Source organism: Amblyomma americanum, chromosome 5 (assembly GCF_052857255.1).
Source record: "Amblyomma americanum isolate KBUSLIRL-KWMA chromosome 5, ASM5285725v1, whole genome shotgun sequence".
Classification (NCBI taxonomy): Eukaryota; Metazoa; Arthropoda; class Arachnida; order Ixodida; family Ixodidae; genus Amblyomma; species Amblyomma americanum.
In genome coordinates this window covers 12,136,758-12,154,152 of record NC_135501.1, presented here as the reverse complement: position 1 = coordinate 12,154,152, position 17,395 = coordinate 12,136,758, and the positions used below count along the sequence as shown (strand labels likewise).

The 17,395-nt window shown below is 47.5% G+C and overlaps 1 protein-coding gene across 1 annotated transcript in view; it reads right to left on the bottom strand.

Annotated features, from left to right (window-relative positions):
* LOC144132299 (sarcospan-like) overlaps positions 1–17,395 on the bottom strand; it is a 275,507-nt gene that overhangs the window by 208,990 nt on the left and 49,122 nt on the right. The window contains exon 2 of the mRNA XM_077664606.1: positions 1,055–1,561. Within this exon, the coding sequence (XP_077520732.1) occupies positions 1,055–1,195 (141 nt within the window). The 5' untranslated portion in view covers positions 1,196–1,561. The remainder of the gene's footprint in view (positions 1–1,054; positions 1,562–17,395) is intronic.

The window sequence follows — 17,395 nt, the reverse complement described above, 5'->3', positions numbered from 1 at the left end:
ATTGCACGGGGCGGAAAAAGTAAGCGGCACATCGTAGCGTTTTGCCGCATTCTTCAGGTTGTGTGAAATCCGGTTCATTATACGGTAGAACCGCTGGCCTCCCTTACTTAGAACAGCCACTGTACCGGTACGTCCTATCTTTCAGTTTCCGCAGAAGCTTCTCTGCCATTGCAACAAAGACCTATACAGGAAATCCAGCCTTCATGATCCTAATGAGCTGCTTACTGAGGCTGTCATGTACCAGGTGTGCGCAAGACTTGGACAAGCACCCTGCAAGCAATACGTTCCAATGGCTCGTTTTACATCGGAAAGTATTGCTTTCAGGGCGTCGTTTTTTCAAACGAAGTCGGTCACGAGTCTGCTTGTTGTGTTCCCTTCTCGTCCATGTCTTTTTTTGCGCAGTACCCGCCTGATTGCCTTTTGACTGCTGCGATCAAACGTGCAAGTTCTTTTAGACAGTGATTAGCTTCTGATTATTTAATAGTAAGTTCTGTTTGTCTTCTAGGCACCCAACGAAACAATTTTTTTAACCGCAAAAAGCGCGGATATAAACTCTTTTGGTCTGTATCGCCTCGTCCTTAACTTTTCCAACCCGTAGGTTCTTTCCATGTCCGCATATTGAGCAGCAGTGCTGAAATGCGTGCTTCAGCGCATGTGATGTCTATTTCTTGTTAATGCTCTTGTTTGCGCCGCCATTTATTTCATCATGCACCAACTCGCCCCTCCGGCCGTTATTCAGTGCCTAGTAATGAGGGCTATCCATGGGCCCGCGTTTTACCCTCAGCATCTTTGTGTCCAAGGATGCAAATGTGCTGTGTCCTTAATGACCCCGACGCCCGTGGTGATTTCGTCAGGAACGCCTGGGTACCACTTTTTAAAAAGAGAAACCGTGTTTGACTTTAGCGAGTTGGTTCCGTGCGGGAAACACTGTTTGCATGCCTTGTAGCAGCAAAAAGGTCTGTGTTCACCATAAGAGCGGATCACCTTGTAACTCGTAGCAGCAGAAAGGTCCACGACATTTTTCGCGACGAAGCCTAATGGAGACACTACTCACCGGCCCGGCAGCCCAAAGCGGGCAGTCCCTGGTGGCCAGCGAAGGAAGCTTGAGCATTGTGTGGATAGGAAGCACGGTGAGACCTAAGCCCGCCACAAGCTGGGCGGCAGCCAGGCCGAGGGCCACGTTGGCACACTTCATTTTCGGCGCACCGCTTGAATTCTTGAGTCTCTTCTCGCTCTCGTAGATGCGACGCTCAGTGACACAAGGCCATGTCGTAATCTCTCATGATCGGTCACGTTCACTGAAACCATGGCACGGGTTGTGCCAGAGCGAGCGGACACCCAAGGCAATCGCTTCCATTATGGACAGAGGCCTGGTGATCACGTTTGACGGGAGCACCTTCTCCTGTCCGAGGCCGCTGTCAATCACACGGCCGACCGCAGAACATTCGGCTGTGGCGGCCACGCACAGAGGAGGCAGCACCTTCGCGCGACCATCAGACCGTACCTGAAGTCAGCCAAGTGCATTGCGCACCAAGATACGCCCACGCCATCGCTTGCGAAGCTGCAAGAAATAAAAATATCGGTCACCCAACAGGTACTGAGGTTGAACCGAATCTTCCTGGTTTTATTTGATTAAATGATTCATGTGTCTGTTTATTTTACAGCTGAAAGACACACTCGGCGTGTTATTCTCTGTGAATTCCGTGACACCCCCCAGCAGTTAGTGATTGTTACCTTGATTGAGTCAGGACGCTGTGGTCAGCTGCATGGAGCCTCAACGCCCCATTTTATGTTGCATTATAGAATTCCATAACTGCAGTGCATTTCACGACACAGAAGAAGGCACAGAGAAGATTGCACAACAGAGCGCTGACCTACAATTGAATTTATTGAATTTATTGTAAGCAGGCTTCTTATACCCAGTCGTAACCAGAAAGGAAAAATCGCACAAAAACATGGAACGAAGGTCCAGTGCCAGTGGATAAATGACACACGTCAAATCTCACAATCGGAATACTTGATTTCTTTTTGGGACAGTACTACTGAAGGTGCGCTTATACAATCGTCCTGCAATCTTATCGTCATATGTGCCACCAGTAACTCTTAGTAGTGCGTCAGGGCCTTTTCCTATTACACTGCATTCTGTGTACAGAGGTTCAAAATGTGCGCTGTCATCTTCTGCCTTGTAATAAGGCTTGCAATAAGGGAGTAAATTAGTTGTTCGCATTCACCCAAGCGCAGCCATACGGGTACAAATGCTCTTTCCTGGTAGCCGTATGGCTGCGCTTGGGTGGAGGCGAATGACTAATTGCTCCCTTATTCCACCACTTATTACGAATCTACTCCACCTTGGAGATTTCCCTTAAACATTTCAACAACATCTTCTGCCTTGCAGACCCTTAATGTTCGGAAACGTGGCCTGAGGTGGCCACACTTACGACATTGCCACACTGCTCGTTTAATCTTTGATTAAGACAGCAGCCAGTCTGGCCGGCGTACTTCTGTCCACACGACAAGAGAAGAGAGCAGATGACACCTTATCGGCAGCGAACAAAGTGATCTCGGCACGTAACCGAACGCCTGCGCGGTTCAAAATTCTTGCCTTTCACCTTTTTGCACAAGCTGGACAATATTTTAGGCGCTGAAAAACAAGGTCAACTCCCGCACGGTTTCCAATTCTGAGATTTTGCGATACATGATGCAGATATGGCACAATAACAACTTTTCTTTTTTCTCTTTGTCTAACGGAGTCACTAGTGTTCCGAGCTGTTAGGTATTTTGCAGTTTTTTTTTTACCACTGAAGTCATAACTTCGGACGGGGAACCAGCCTTCGTAAGGCGATTGCCTTGTCTTTGAAAGCTTCGCTCCATAGTGTGCTCACAATTCTTTTTAAAACTTTATTAGAACAGAATGAACAATGGTTGTTTTACAAATTTAGAATAGGCTGATACATATAATAGGATGGGTTCTTGAGCTCGGGGCTCATCAGACCTACACACATGGCATGGAGTGAAATGCAGCGACAGATCCTAGAAGCAAGCAAATGGAATCATTATTTGGTGTTTCAGGTGTTAAAAACAAAGTTTCAAGGCACTCCGAGAACACTGGATAAATATTTAAAAACTTATGCTGAAATTCCAGGTTGTCACACTGCAAAAACGAAAAGTAATCGTCTACAAATATAAAAATGCGGCACACACCAATACGATCCTAGAATGTTTTGCCACGGAAAGCAAAAAACATACCGCTGAGGATCGGTGCCAGGCATGATACAATACATATCTCATACTTTTGAATGAACACATTCCCATTCCATTCTGCAAAAGTTGAGCTAAGATAAAACTACAACGATTCAAGGAAAGCACTTGCAGGAATTCTGTACGCGTTCTAGAATGACACAACACCATGTTTTTCTGTGTGGGCATTGACAGGTGTAGTTATGGAGGTCAAAAACCAAGTGGACCAACAGACCGAGCTGTGCATTATAGGCACCTTGTCTGTCGTAGAAAACTGCGCATTGTGGCATTCACTGCCGAGATTGCTAACTCTGCCTCGCTGAAACACGCAATAATAATTCGCCAGGCAGTAGAACACTGCAATGCAAATGGAGCTATTTGCAAGCACTGCAATAACCTTCATGCTAATCACAACGCATATTGTAAATCATACTTTAGTCATATTGTAGTGATATTAATTTTAAATCGAATTATCATCACATGTCTTGCGTACCTTATAACTAATAATTTTATTTTCCCCAACTGCCGTAAATCTCCTTCGTGATTTTTTTCAAATGGAGAGTATTATTCACAGATCAAGGTGCTTGGATATACCGAAGTATTATATTTTGCAATCAATGTGTATGTTGTTGGTTAAAAGTGCGTGCCGGTATCATGACTCCCGCTTTTAAGATTTGCAAAGGAGCAGTAGTCGTTTCGGTGCTCCGGTAAAGCTTATGGTATTACGGTGCGCGCTGCATTAAAGTGCCCTAATGGCGGGAATGACGATGGAGTCATCGAAGGCTCAGCGCTGCATCTGTGGTAGCTTTGCAGCGCAGCGCAACACCCTTTTACACTTTAATTGAGCCTCTCAGAAAAATATAAAAAAAAACATAAATTAAAGAGAGAGGCACTCCGGACCAGCAACACTTTATCGTGCTTAAATGCAGTACAAAAAACGATTAAATGAGCTAAACATTAAAATAACTTGATTTAAAAGGAAAAACAGGAAAGTAAAAACGACATACACAAAAAACGTGAAAACCCAAATTCACAGAGCAGTCAGAGGCACAGACAAAGTCAGAGGCAGAGAGACAGACACAGAACAGGGAAGAACACTGTTACAGTCAGGCAGTCAAAGCGCAGTGAGTACGGCACGACAATTAAGAGGAAACGGTATAAAAAAACGAACAAGAAAAAACTGCAGTCACTGTCACAATCAGGCAAGACACAGTGGGCAGACCACAATGAGAGGCGCCCATGCCGAGACGCCAGCTACTGCCCTCAGTCACCCCTGACGAAGGGACCGAGTCGGCTTCGAAACGTTGGGTTAAAATTACAGTTTTTTGGTTGAAGATGCGCAGTTTATTATGTCTTTAAACCCAACCAGACAGGCAAATCTGTCAAAATGTTTAGTTTTCAATGCCCTAGAAAGAAGCACAGAGCCCTCCTCCCTGTTCAAAGGTGACGACCCAGAACAAACAACCCCATAGTCAAAGAATGTCAAATTACAGTGACAGGCCACAACGACAGGCACCCATGCCCCATAGATGAACACGGAACCCTTCTCCCTGAGCAGTGATCAAGTAACAGCACAGATAATGTAACAGGCACAGTTGGTCCAAACAAAGTGTCAGGCCACCGCGAGAGGCATCCATGCCCAGCAAAGGAACACAGAGTGTTTCTCTGTGCAGAGCTTGTGCAGGAGTAATGAGGGTGACAAAGGAACTCATCGGGAATATGTATAAATTGTGCTGCATATTAGGGTGGGGGGGTAGGGGGGAGGGGTAGGTGAACCATTTTGAGCAGAACAGCACAAGCAGCAGAGTTATTCAGAAGACAGGGTTAAGTAGACTGTAAACAATGACTGATATCTTCGCACAACATACCACATAGTTGAGGCTTCGACGGAAACCCGTCTGGCGAGGGAAATTCAGCATATCCTTTTAAACGAACAATCGCCAAAGTCATAAAGGAAAAAAAAAACCGTAAGAGAATTGACGTTTCGGCACCACTACGAATGCCTTGTTCACAATGGGATGAAAAACGAGACGGGCTGCTGCTTATGTGCCCCGCCGCGGTGGCTCAGTGGTTAGGGCGCTCGACTACTGATCCGGAGTTCCCGGGTTCGAACCCGACCACGGCGGCTGCGTTTTTATGGAGGAGAAACGCTAAGGCGCCCGTGTGCTGTGCGATGTCAGTGCACGTTAAAGATCCCCAGGTGGTCGAAATTATTCCGGAGCCCTTCACTACGGCACCTCTCTCTTCCTTTCTTCTTTCACTCCCTCCTTTACCCTTCCCTTACGGCGCGGTTCAGGTGTCCAACGATATATGAGACAGATACTGCGCCATTTCCTTTCCACCCAAAAAACCAATTATTATTATGCTGCTTATGTAGGGAAAACGTTGCGTATCGTGCGGATGTATATCTCGGGTAGATTGCCCTGTGTCCTGTTAATCGCTTGGCTTGTCATTTGTATGTGAAGGGATTCCTTGAGCAGACGAGTAGATAATGATTTTTATTTTTCAAGTATGCGCGCGGAATCCCAGTCAGTCAAGTCGCCCGTGTTTTGCTGGTGTTCGGCGAGAGCGTTAGAAGTCAATTTTTTTTTTGACGTCACGCTGGTGTTCTTTGAATCCTCTCCTCAAGTCCCCTGTTTCGCTTATATAGGCTGCACCGCATTCTTTGGAAGGAATTTTGTAAACTACCCCAGGGTAGCTGGTCTTTTCAAGCGGGTCCTTTAGTCGTACCAAATGGTTTCTGAGCTTGCTGGATGGGACATGGGCAACTTGGATATCGTAGTCAGCCAATATCCGGCATAACGTCTCGCTGACACCAGGGGTATATGGGATGGCTGCACGTGTTTTCTTTTTGGCTGCTCTTGAATGCTTCGGCTTGAGGGGTCGCAGCGTGTCGTTCTTGTGATTGCAGTAGTTGACGCGGGTATCCGTTCTTTGAAAGCTCCTTTCTTATGCGGCGGATTTCACGAGTTGTTTTGCAAGGGCTTGAACAAAGCTTGAAGGCGCGATTGTAAAGCGCCGCAGCAACTGAGCGTTTCTGCCCTATTGGGTGCGCAGAATGAAAATTCAGGTACTTCCCTGTGTGGGTGGGCTTCCTGTACACGCTCGTCGTGATGCCGTTTGCTGTTCGCTCGATGAGGACGTCGAGGAAAGGGAGGCGCCCATTGCTCTCTTCTTTCATCGTGAACTGAACGCTCTCTTGAAATGAGTTCAGGTGCCGTAGAAATTTTTCCGCATCCTGTCGTCGGATGATGCAGAAATAGTCGTCGACGTACCGCAAGAAAAACCTAGGTGGCGGGTCGAACGATGCAAGCGCACGACTCTCTATCGTTTCTAGAGCCAGGTTGGAGCAGACTACGGAAATGGAGGCTCCCATTGCTGTCCCGAAGATCTGCTTGTACATCGTCTTGTTGAACACAAAGTATGTGTTTGACAAGCAGAATTTTAGGAGCCGGCACAAGTCGTCTGTCTCTATGGGCGTACGTTCTGGCAAAGACAAGTCGTTCTTCAGGGCATTTTCATTTCATTTCATTTATCTTCTCCTTAAGGGCCCGAGCGCATTACATAAGGGGGGGGGGGGGCGAATTAACATGATGTACAAAATCTTGAACGTGGAAAAATGTGAAGAGCAAAATACAAAATACAATGAAAGCAAGCAAAAGCAAAAGCAAGGAAAAAATACAGTAAAAAATGCAGACATACATCTAAGTCAAATAACAGCAAACAAGCAAGCGCAAAAGAAAATTACACCAAGACGCAGAAATGGAACCAAACTAAGTAACAAAAGAGTACAAAGGGGACAGTCTATTCAGGATGGCTGAAGTTTTAGTTTATTGCGGAATTGTTTTCTGTCTGTGCATTCGGCTATGTTATCGGGTAAGGAATTCCATAAGACTATTGCATGGGGGAAAAAGGAGGTACTCATTGCAAGGGTACGGGTGGAAATTCGTGCTAGAGACTGGCTGTGGCTTAAACGGGAAGATCTTCTTAGGTTGTTAGTAGCTCATGTCTGGACCGTGGGTGATAATAGAATGTGTGAAGAAGGCACAAACGAGATATGATGCGGCGTGATGCGAGGGACGGCAAGTCGAAGTCTCTTTTCATTGAGGTGACGCTGGAATTTCTTGAATAGTTCGAGGTGATAAATCAACACTCGACTGCGAAGTCCACCGGAACGCAAGTAAACATGGACCTCACGTCGAATGACACCATAATGTGATCATCGCCAAAAGCCGCAGTCTTCAGTTTGTCACTGAAATGTGCCGAGTCTTTGACGCGCGTAGGCGTCTTGCCTGCCAAAGGCGCCAGTGCCCGGTGGAGGTATCCCGACAACTTGTTCAGTGGTGACCGTGTGAAGTCAACAATCGGGCGAAGTGGTACCTCCTTGTGTATCTTGGGCACCCCGTATATAGCTGGCGCCGAGCCGTTGTGACAAAGTAGGCGATTGTAAAGATAGCCTTTGTCGGGGGGGACGAACTTGAAAACATCAGTAAGAAGTTTTTGCAGCTCGGACTCGATTTTCTTTGTAGGGTCTCGCGCCAGCTTGGCGTACTTCGTTGTGTCCTCCAGAAGGGCGTCCATTTTTCGCACATAGTCGGTGCGGTCTAAAACGGCAGTGGCGTTACCCTTGTCAGCAGGCAAGATGACGATGTCTTTGTTCTTCTGCAGCCCGGTCAATGCTGTTTGCTCGGCGGGTGTGATAGTGCGAGTCTTGCTTTTAGCAAGCTTAGAAAGAGCTCCAATGGCCCTTGAGCGTGCTTCGCTTTGTAAGCTGGGGCGACCTTGCGTATAGCCTCTTCAGCAGCGCAGGTCATGTTAACAGCATTTAAAGGAGCGCCAGTATTGAAGTTGAGGCCTCGGAGAAGTAGGCTGCGTTCATGCGGATCAAGCGTGTGCGAAGACAGGTTGCATATACTCGCTGTCACCCCGGCCTCAGGCGGACTGGCCAACAGCTGCTTGAACTTGGCATTTTGTGCCATATGTTTCAAGTCTTGATTCTTGGCGCCCTCGCTGTTGGCATGCAGAAGAACATCAAAGAAGTCCGCGGGAATGAGCTTTTCCAGGAACTGTTGGGCACAATAAACGTCATTCTCCAGGCGTTTGATTGTGCATTTTTGTCTCGAGGATCCTTGCCTGCAGTAGTCGCTTTTCAGCTTGAGCAATGGATTGTCTTCCAGTTGGCGTACGCACGAGGATCGGTAGCCGCAGAGACTTGGGGATCAATCCATGTGATTTGCAGCGAAGATTGAACTGTAGGTGGCTTTGGAACGAAGTCAGCCTTGTCTTGAGGTTGACGAATTGTCGAATCTTGGCAACAGCAGGCGGCCTATGTTTCTCGCGAAGAGCAACATAGTTGAGGGTTCGACGGAAACCCGTATGGCGAGAGAAATTCAGCATATACTTTTAAACGAACACTCGCCAAAGTCATAAAGGAAAAAAACCGTAAGAGAATTGACGTTTCGGCACCACTACGGGTGCCTTGTTCACAATGGAATGAAAAACGAGACGGGATGCTGCTTATGTAGGGAAAACGTTGCGTATCGTGCGTATGTATATCTCGGGTAGATTGCCCTGTGCCCTGTTAATCGCTTGGCTTGTCATTTGTATGTGAAGGGATTCCTTGAACAGACGAGTAGATAATGATTTTTCTTTTTCAAGTATGCGCGCGGAATCCCAGTAAATCAAGTGGCCCGTGTTTTGCTGGTGTTCGGCGAGAGCGTTAGAAGTCACTTTTTTGTTTTTGACGTCACGCTGGTGTTCTTTGAATCATCTCCTGAAGTCCCCTGTTTCGCCTATATAGGCTGCACCGCATTCTTTGAAAGGAATTTTGTAAACTACCCCAGGGTAGCTGGTCTTTTCAAGCGGGTCCTTTACTCGTAGCAAATGGTTTCTGAGCTTAACGCGTCCTCACAAGCTGGCGACCAGGCCGAAAGGTCGTGGCTGGAAAGGAGCTTGGTCAGGGGGTCGATGATATTGGTGAAATTGCGGACAAAGCGGCGGAAGTAGGAGCAGAGGCCGGCGAAGCTGCGGAGGTCTTTTACAGAAGTGGGTTTCGGAAATTCGGCCACAGCTCACAACTTGGCCGGGTCCGGGAGAACGCCATCCTTCGACCCGACATGTCCGAGAACAGTGAGTTGCCGAACTCCGAAGCGGCACTTTTTAAAATTGAGTTGGAGGCTAGCGTCGGCCAGGCAGCGAAGAGCAGTCTCAAGGCGCTGGAGGTGAGACGAAAGTCCGGGGAAAAGGTCACAACGTCGTCTAGATAACAAAGGCATGTGTGCCATTTAAGTCCTCGGAGTATGTCGTCCATCATGCGCTCGAATGTGTCGGGTGCATTGCTGAGGCCGAAGCGCATGACATTAAACTCATAGAGCCCGTCGGGCGTGACGAATGCAGTTTTTGGGCGATCGGCCTCCTCCATCAGCACCTGCCAGTAACCGGAGCGCAAGTCCAATGAAGAATTGAACTCAGAGCCCTGCAGGCAGTCGAGGGCACCGTCGATACGGGGGAGAGGGTAAACGTCCTTGCGTGTAATCTTGTTCAGACGACGGTAGTCTACGCAGAACCGGATGGAACCATCTTTTTTCTTGACAAGGACCACTGGCGATGCCCATGGGCTGTGCGACGGCTGTATCACGTGGCGCTTCCGCATGTCGGTCACCTGATCGTCAATGATGTGACGCTCAGCGGCTGACACGCGGTACGGACGTTGGTTCAAAGGGGCATGGGTTCCAGTGTCAATACAGAGGATAACGGCGGTGGTGCGGCCCCAATGAAGGTTGTTGCGCCGCACGAACGAAGATTGAAAACGCTGCAGAACGACGACAAGCTGGCCTCGTTGGGTAGACGTCAGGGCGGCGTCGACGGAACGGTGAAAAATATGGACAGAAGACTGATTGGTGATGGAAACAGGCGTAATGGCGCTGACGTGAAGGCCGGCCGGGCTATCGACGAGGGGGTAGGCTGAGGCGGGATCGAGAAAGGCGACACTACCAAGCGATTGGCAACGGAGTAAAGTGGTAGGGCAGAACAGGTTGGCCTTATAAATAGCGCTGGAGCAACGAATAATTTCAGCACGGCACGAGGCAGCAAAACAGACTTCTTGTCAGCGCATCGTAAAGAGCGGGTATAAGTGACAGTTGCATCTGAGAGAAAAGCACAAGAAAGAGACATTAGCACTGAAGAGAAAGCTGAGACGACCACAGTAGCGGAAGCAGCACCGACTTAGTCCAAGGTTGCGTCACTGTAGGGCGATAAGTCAAGCTGAGCACGGGTGCAGTTAATAACGGCGTGATTTGGGGAGAGAAACTCCCAACCAAGGATAACGTCATGACAGGAGAGGGTGAGGACGATGAACTCGATTGTGCAGGGAACGTTCTCGATGAGTAGGCGGGCGGTGCAGGCGGCTAACGGAGGAAGGGGCGTCGTCACTTTTTTGAATAACGGCCTGAGGGGCGAGTTGGTGCAAGATGAAATGAACGGCTGCGCAAATCAGGACACAGGCAAGAAAGAGACACCACATGCGCACACTACCAACTGTTTATTCTATAGAAAGGTGGCATATTTAAACAGTTCTGCTCAAGCATGATACTCATCCCATTATCACTTCGAACCCAGCACGTGGTATGAAAAGCCGCTACATATATACTGCAGATTAGACTAACAGATAACTCTGATCGAAGGAATTAAAAAGTCCGAAACAAAGGGGCCATCTCTTAGCAAAAGCAGTGTCAAACAATCGTAGCAACAGAAGTCATACAGGAGAAGCAAAAGCAGTCAGAAACCAAAAAACAAAATATAAAAAGTAAAAAACCAACAACAATCTAGCAAAAGCAGAGTCAAACATATGAAGCAAAAGCAGTCAGAAAAAGAAAGATAAAACCAATAAAACAATTAACAACCCACCTAAACAAACAGCAGACGGCCGCTAGAAATGCTAGGCTGAAAAGTAGCACAGAACATGACGTCACAAACAACTGTCTAGGAAGGAAACTTAATTTCTACGGAGGAATACCGAGGCGTCGCTGACACATGTGCTTCCTTTCTTTTTTATCATAAAGGCCTCAAGTATTTCACGCGCCACCTGATCGCGACTCCTGCCCAGAATCCTTATTCCGTTAAGCACCGGCTCACATTTGCAGTCTCTACAATGCGGAGGCAAATTTGACCCGCTTCCGCTTTATAACGTTTTTTTCATGCTCCCGTGCCCTGTCGTTAATGCAGCAACCCGTCTGGCCTATATAGACCCTTCCACACGTCAGTGGGATTTCATAAACCACTCCGACAGCACAGGATACGAATTGCTTGCCGTGCCTCTTTTCACGCAGGGCTTTCTTCTTCTGGCCGATCCGCGAGCATAACCCGCTCAGCTTTTTTGGCGCGGAGGAAAACGACAGGAACGTCGAACCGGCCAGCAACCTTCTTCAAACTGTGCGCCACGCGGTGTATATAGGGGACCACTTGTGGGCTTCTTGATCCCGGCTTAGCAAAGTATTTTTTCTTCTTGCTTTTCATTTTTTGAAGGAGGGACTCTTGGCAGCAAAAGGTGAGCCAATTTCTTCTGAAGCATTTGAAAGGACTGGGCGATCCCTTCACCACCAAGAATTCTAAAGATGTGACAGCTTTCTTAAAAGACCAGTCCTCTATCGGATACATGTTTTCTGTGGACGTTGAAGAAGATTTATTCTATTCAGTTCCGCATAGCGACCTTTTCAAATCCGTACGGGAGAGTACTGAGTATAATGGGGCCATTGCATTTCAGAACTCAGTTGGACTTAGTGTCGACAACTTTTTATCACTACTAGAATTTTACCTTAGGTCTACGTTTGTTTCCTTTGAAACAGAAATGTACTTGCAGAGAAGAGGCATTTGCATCGGCTCCTGTGTTGCCCCGGCGTTGTGTAATATATTTTTATCAACTATTGACCGTGCTTTAGCTTCTTCCCTTGACAGTGGCCCAGTCCTGCGAATTTTTAGATACGTGGACGACTTCTTGGTGATACTAAAAACTACTAACTCTGCATTGACGCTCCCCAGCACAGTGGAAAGAATCTTATCCGCGTTTAGACAGCAAGGAAAAGGACTGGCTTGTACTCACGAACTACCAGACAACATCAGCTTGCAGTTTTTAGATATTAATATCAAGTTTTCAGATGGGCGAGTGTGCTGGATGTATTCCCTCCGAGAAAAAAGGAACTGCTTCCGTACGCATCAGTGCACTCAAAGACAGTAAAAAGGGCTATCGCTTCTCTTTGCCTCGAGTCTGCATTGCTTAAGTCCTGTGCTCACATGGCTGAAGCTAGCTTCAACCATCAGATCAAAAGGCTTCAAATGGCTGGCTTCCCGTGTTCTTTCGTTTGCAGCGTAGAAGAGACCCTCCTTCAAAAAATGAAAGGCAAGAAGAAAAAAATACCTTGCTAAGCCGGGATCAAGAAGACCACAAGTGGTCCCCTATATACACCGAGTGGCGCACAGTTTGAAGAAGGTTGCTGGCCGGTTCGACGTTCCTGTCGTTTTCTCCGCGCCAAAAAAGCTGAGCGGGTTATGCTCGCAGATCGGCCAGAAGAAGAAAGCCCTGTGTGAAAAGAGGCACGGCAAGCAATTCGTATCCTGTGCTGTCGGAGTGGTTTATGAAATCCCACTGACGTGTGGACGGGTCTATATAGGCCAGACGAGTCGCTGCATTAACGACAGGGCACGGGAGCATGAGAAAACGTTAGAAAGCGGAGGCGGGTCAAATTTGCCTCCCCATTGTAGAGACTGCAAGTGTGAGCCGGTGCTTAACGGAATAAAGAATCTGGGCAGAAGTCGCGATCAGGTGGCGCGTGAAATACTTGAGGCCTTTATGATGAAAAAGAAAGGAAGCACATGTGTCTGCGACGCCTCGGTATTCCTCCGTAGAAATTAAGTTTCCTTCCTAGACAGTTTTTTGTGACGTCATGTTCTGTGCTACTTTTCAGCCTAGCATTTCTAGTGGCCGTCTGCTGTTTGTTTAGGTGGGTTGTTAATTGTTTTATTGGTTTTATCTTTCTTTTTCTGACTGCTTTTGCTTCATATGTTTGACTCTGCTTTTGCAACGGTTGTTATTGGTTTTTACTTTTTATATTTTGTTTTTTTTTGTTTCTGACTGCTTTTGCTTCTCGTGTATGACTCTGCTGTTGCTACGACTGTTTGACACTGCTTTTGCTAAGAGATGGCCCCTTTGTTTCGATTTTTTTAATTCCTTTGATCATAGTTATCTGTTAGTCTAATCTGCCGTATATTTTTATTTATTTATTTATTTATTTTTATTTATTTTATTTATTTATTGATACTGCAGGCCAATAAACTGGCCCTAGCAGGAGGGGCAATACAGTAAAAAGTGTGACGATGCAAAACAACAATAAACACTAACGAAAAATAATGCTGGGTGTAGCAGTGTTACTCAATGAATACGCTCTGGCACCAGCACAATAACGAACAAAACATGAAGAGTGGCACATGTGAAATAACAAACAGGCGGGCAATTTTTACTCAGAACAACAGAACTGTTTCTGGGGGAAAAAAAGAAAAAAGGCATCACAAAGTGAAGGAGTTAGGAAAACATAACAGATTGTGAACACTGGTTTTGTTTCAGTTAGTTTATGGAAGAAAGATGTTTTTCCAGCTCTTCTGCAAAGTTTTGTGACTGCAATACATCGACAGGTATAGAATTCCATTCATGTATAGTACGCGGAAAGAAACTATTCATATGGGATTTTGTTTTAGAAAATATTGGCGTAAGTGAAAGGTTATGTCGGTGTCTTGTCTGGCGTGAACTTAGAGGTTTTACGCAATGAGGCAGCTGAAGTGCGCTTTTTCCATTTATAATGTTATGTAAAAATTGGAGACGACTTATCTTCCGCCTGTTTTCCAGCGTACTGATTTTATTTGCAAGCATTATTAAAGACGGAGAATCCTCTCTTTTATATTTACTAAAGATGAATCTGATAGCCTTGCTTTGAACACGCTCTAAATTCATTATATTCTTTTTAGTATGAGGATCCCATACAACTGCTGCATACTCCAGTTTGGAACGGACAAATGTGTTGTATGCTAACATTTTGGCATTTGCAGGTGCATTTCTAAGTTTCCTTTTCAAGAACCACAATTTGCGCAATGCTGCTGAACATGTAATGGAAATATGGTTTGACCAAGAGAGTTTACTGTTGAATGTGAGACCCAAATACTTGTATTTTTCAACCTCAGATATTATTGTGTTGTTAAGTACATAAGAAAATACACTAGGTTCTTTTTTCCGTGTGACTCGCAGCAAAACTGTTTTGTTTACATTGATTTCCATGCACCAAAGCGGCTTTTCATACCACGTGCTGGGTTCGAAGTGATAATGGGATGAGTATCATGCTTGAGCGGAACTGTTTAAATATGCCACCTTTTTATAGAATAAACAGTTGGTAGTGTGCACATGTGGTGTCTTTTTCTTGTCTGTGTCCTGATTTGCGCAGCCGTTCATTTCATCACTTTTTTGAGTCTGCGACAGAGGGTGTGACTGAGAGCGGAAACGGCTGCGCCGGTGTCAACGATTGCTTCAACGGCGACTCCCTCAACAAACACGGTAGATATATTGGCAGGCACAAAAACAGGTCTTGAGTGAGCCGCTGGCGGCGTAGTTCTTGCCTCCGGAAATGCGGCCGTTAGTTTTCCTTGTGGACGGCGGGTTGGCGGTGCAGCATCGAAGAACAGAAACGGCGGGCAGGAGACGGCGTGCGGTGGGTGCGGGGATGGTGACTGGGAGAAGAAGAATCCGGAGGCAGCTCGTGTGGTGCAGGCGAGGACGACGGCGGAAGGTCGTACGTCGGCTCACGCCTACAATCGTAGGGACGGTGATCACGACTGCGACACAAACGAGCCACGTGGCCATCGACGCCACAGGCGTAGCAAATAGGCCGGTTGTCTTGTGTGCGCCAGGGGTTGAGTGGTTGCGGCTGTGATCGGGGGCAGGCAACAGGACGGTAAGGTGGGGTTGCAGGTCGCTGGGGTTCTAACTGCCGGGTAGGTGGCCTGTAGACAGGTGCAGCAGGTGAGGGCCGCGCTTGCACCACGGCATCGGCGTACGTCAGAGGAGCCGCGCTCAGAAGTGGATGAGGAGGAGGTGGTAGGACTTCAGCGACCTGCTCTTCGATAACAAGCTGTAGGTTGGGAGTGAGCGACGGCGCAGGCGTAGGCGGGCAGGTAGACAAAGATAGCTGGCGTGCGACTTCCTCACGTACAAACTGCTGGATGCGCTGGAGGAGCGACAGTTGATCCAGAGTACCGTCCCCTCGCAGAGCCAAGCTGGAAAGAGTAGCCTCCTGAAAGCCTGCATGCCGGTTAGGAAGGTGCTGTTTACGCAGCTCATCGAAGTTTTGGCAGTAGCCGATGATACCGGAGACAGTCTGGGGATCTTTGGCGACGAGCATCTCGAAGGCATCATCATCAATGCGTTTCATAATATGTCTGATCTTGTCGGCCGCGCTCATAGAAGGGTTGACACGCTTGCAGAGGTCGACGACATCTTCTATAGAACTTGTGAAGTTTTCACCGGTTTGCTGGGCCCGACATCGCAAGCGTTGCTCGTCGCGAAGCTTGCGCACTGCGGGACGGTCAAAGACTTTTGTCAGGCTTGTTTTTAGAGCTGCCCAGCTTGAGCCTCGTGGTTTCGAAAGCAGAGATTGGCTAAGTCGCTCAAATAAAAGATAACGTTGGTGAGCTTGACGGTATCGTCACACTTATTGTATGCGCTCACGCGTTCATAGGAGGTCAACAAATCCTCTACATCCATGTCATCTGTGTCGCTGAAGATGGCCGGGTCACGCTGGCGCTAGGCGTGGCAACAGAAGACAGCCGACGGAAGCGGTGAAGTGGTTTGGGTGACGGTCTCAGGCATTGCAGAGGCGGTAGGCAATGCGCGGGTGCGAAGCTCCAGGAAGAGGGGATCGTTGGCACTTCCACCACCTGTAATAAGAACGTCTTGCAAAGCACAGCGTCGCGAACAACCAGCGATACACTCCAGGCACAGACCAGAGGCAGCGCTCAGTCCAGAGCACGCACGAGGGACAGAGCGTTCGAAGGAAGGAAGGAAGAAAGGCCTCAGACGTTGCTGGCACATACCCGCTACGCGGTAGTGGCCAAGACACATGCGGTTAATTACTGAATACAGGAAAGTTGACGGGAAAATGAGTGGTAATAGTATGTAGTCTGATAGATTGGAAGAGGGAAGGACAGGGGTCCTGTTAACTTGGAGATCGAAGACGGGACAATGGCTTAATGTGCATAATAGTATACAATGCCTGTAATGTTTCAATGTCGTACTGACTGAGAGCGGGAAAAAGAAATTAGAATGGGAGTCGCTGCGTTTCTTGAAGAACATTTTGCACAGCAGAGCGCACACTCCTGTCGCTTCGTCCAAGCAAAGAAGCGCCAATGGAAAGAACAACCGCGGAAGACACAGGCAAGCACAGTTGATGAAATGGAATTTGCAAAAGACGCTTCCTCAAATGAGAGAAGCGGCGGCAGAACAGCAGAAAGTGACCTATTGTCTCAGGTTCGGCACAAAAAGGGCACAGTGGGGAAGCTGCCACGCCAGATCTGTGAAGGTAGAAATTTAGAAGGGGAACCCGGCAACGCAAGCGCGTGAAAGAGACCTCTAGTCTGCGTGAGCGCCAGTCTTTGCTACTCCAAGGATGCAGAAGATGCTGATATTCGGGAGATGATGTAAGAGCCGAGGGAGCAAATTCCTGAAATACTGTGTAGCTGCGAAACCTCACCGCAGCTGTATATGCACACATTGGCAGGACAGCACCAATTGGGCCGCTGAGAGAGGCTCTTGCTAAGGAATCTGCAAACTCATTTAAGTGAAAGCCCATGTGACCTGCTTCCAAAAGCAAACTTACCGAATTTAGATGGAGCGGAATCAGGAACTTAAAGAGGCGTAATGCCCGAGACTCAGTGGGTGAGGATAACGAAGAGCAAATGGACAAAGAGTCTGTCATAACCACGACCTGGGAAACGGTAGTTTCTAATTTTCGTAAGGCTACGATTACTGCTAATAATTCAGCCAGAAAAATTGGAGTGAAGTCAGGAAGACGGGGAGTGTTACGTTTCGCCTACGACGCGCGGTATAGCCGGCGCGGATGCAACG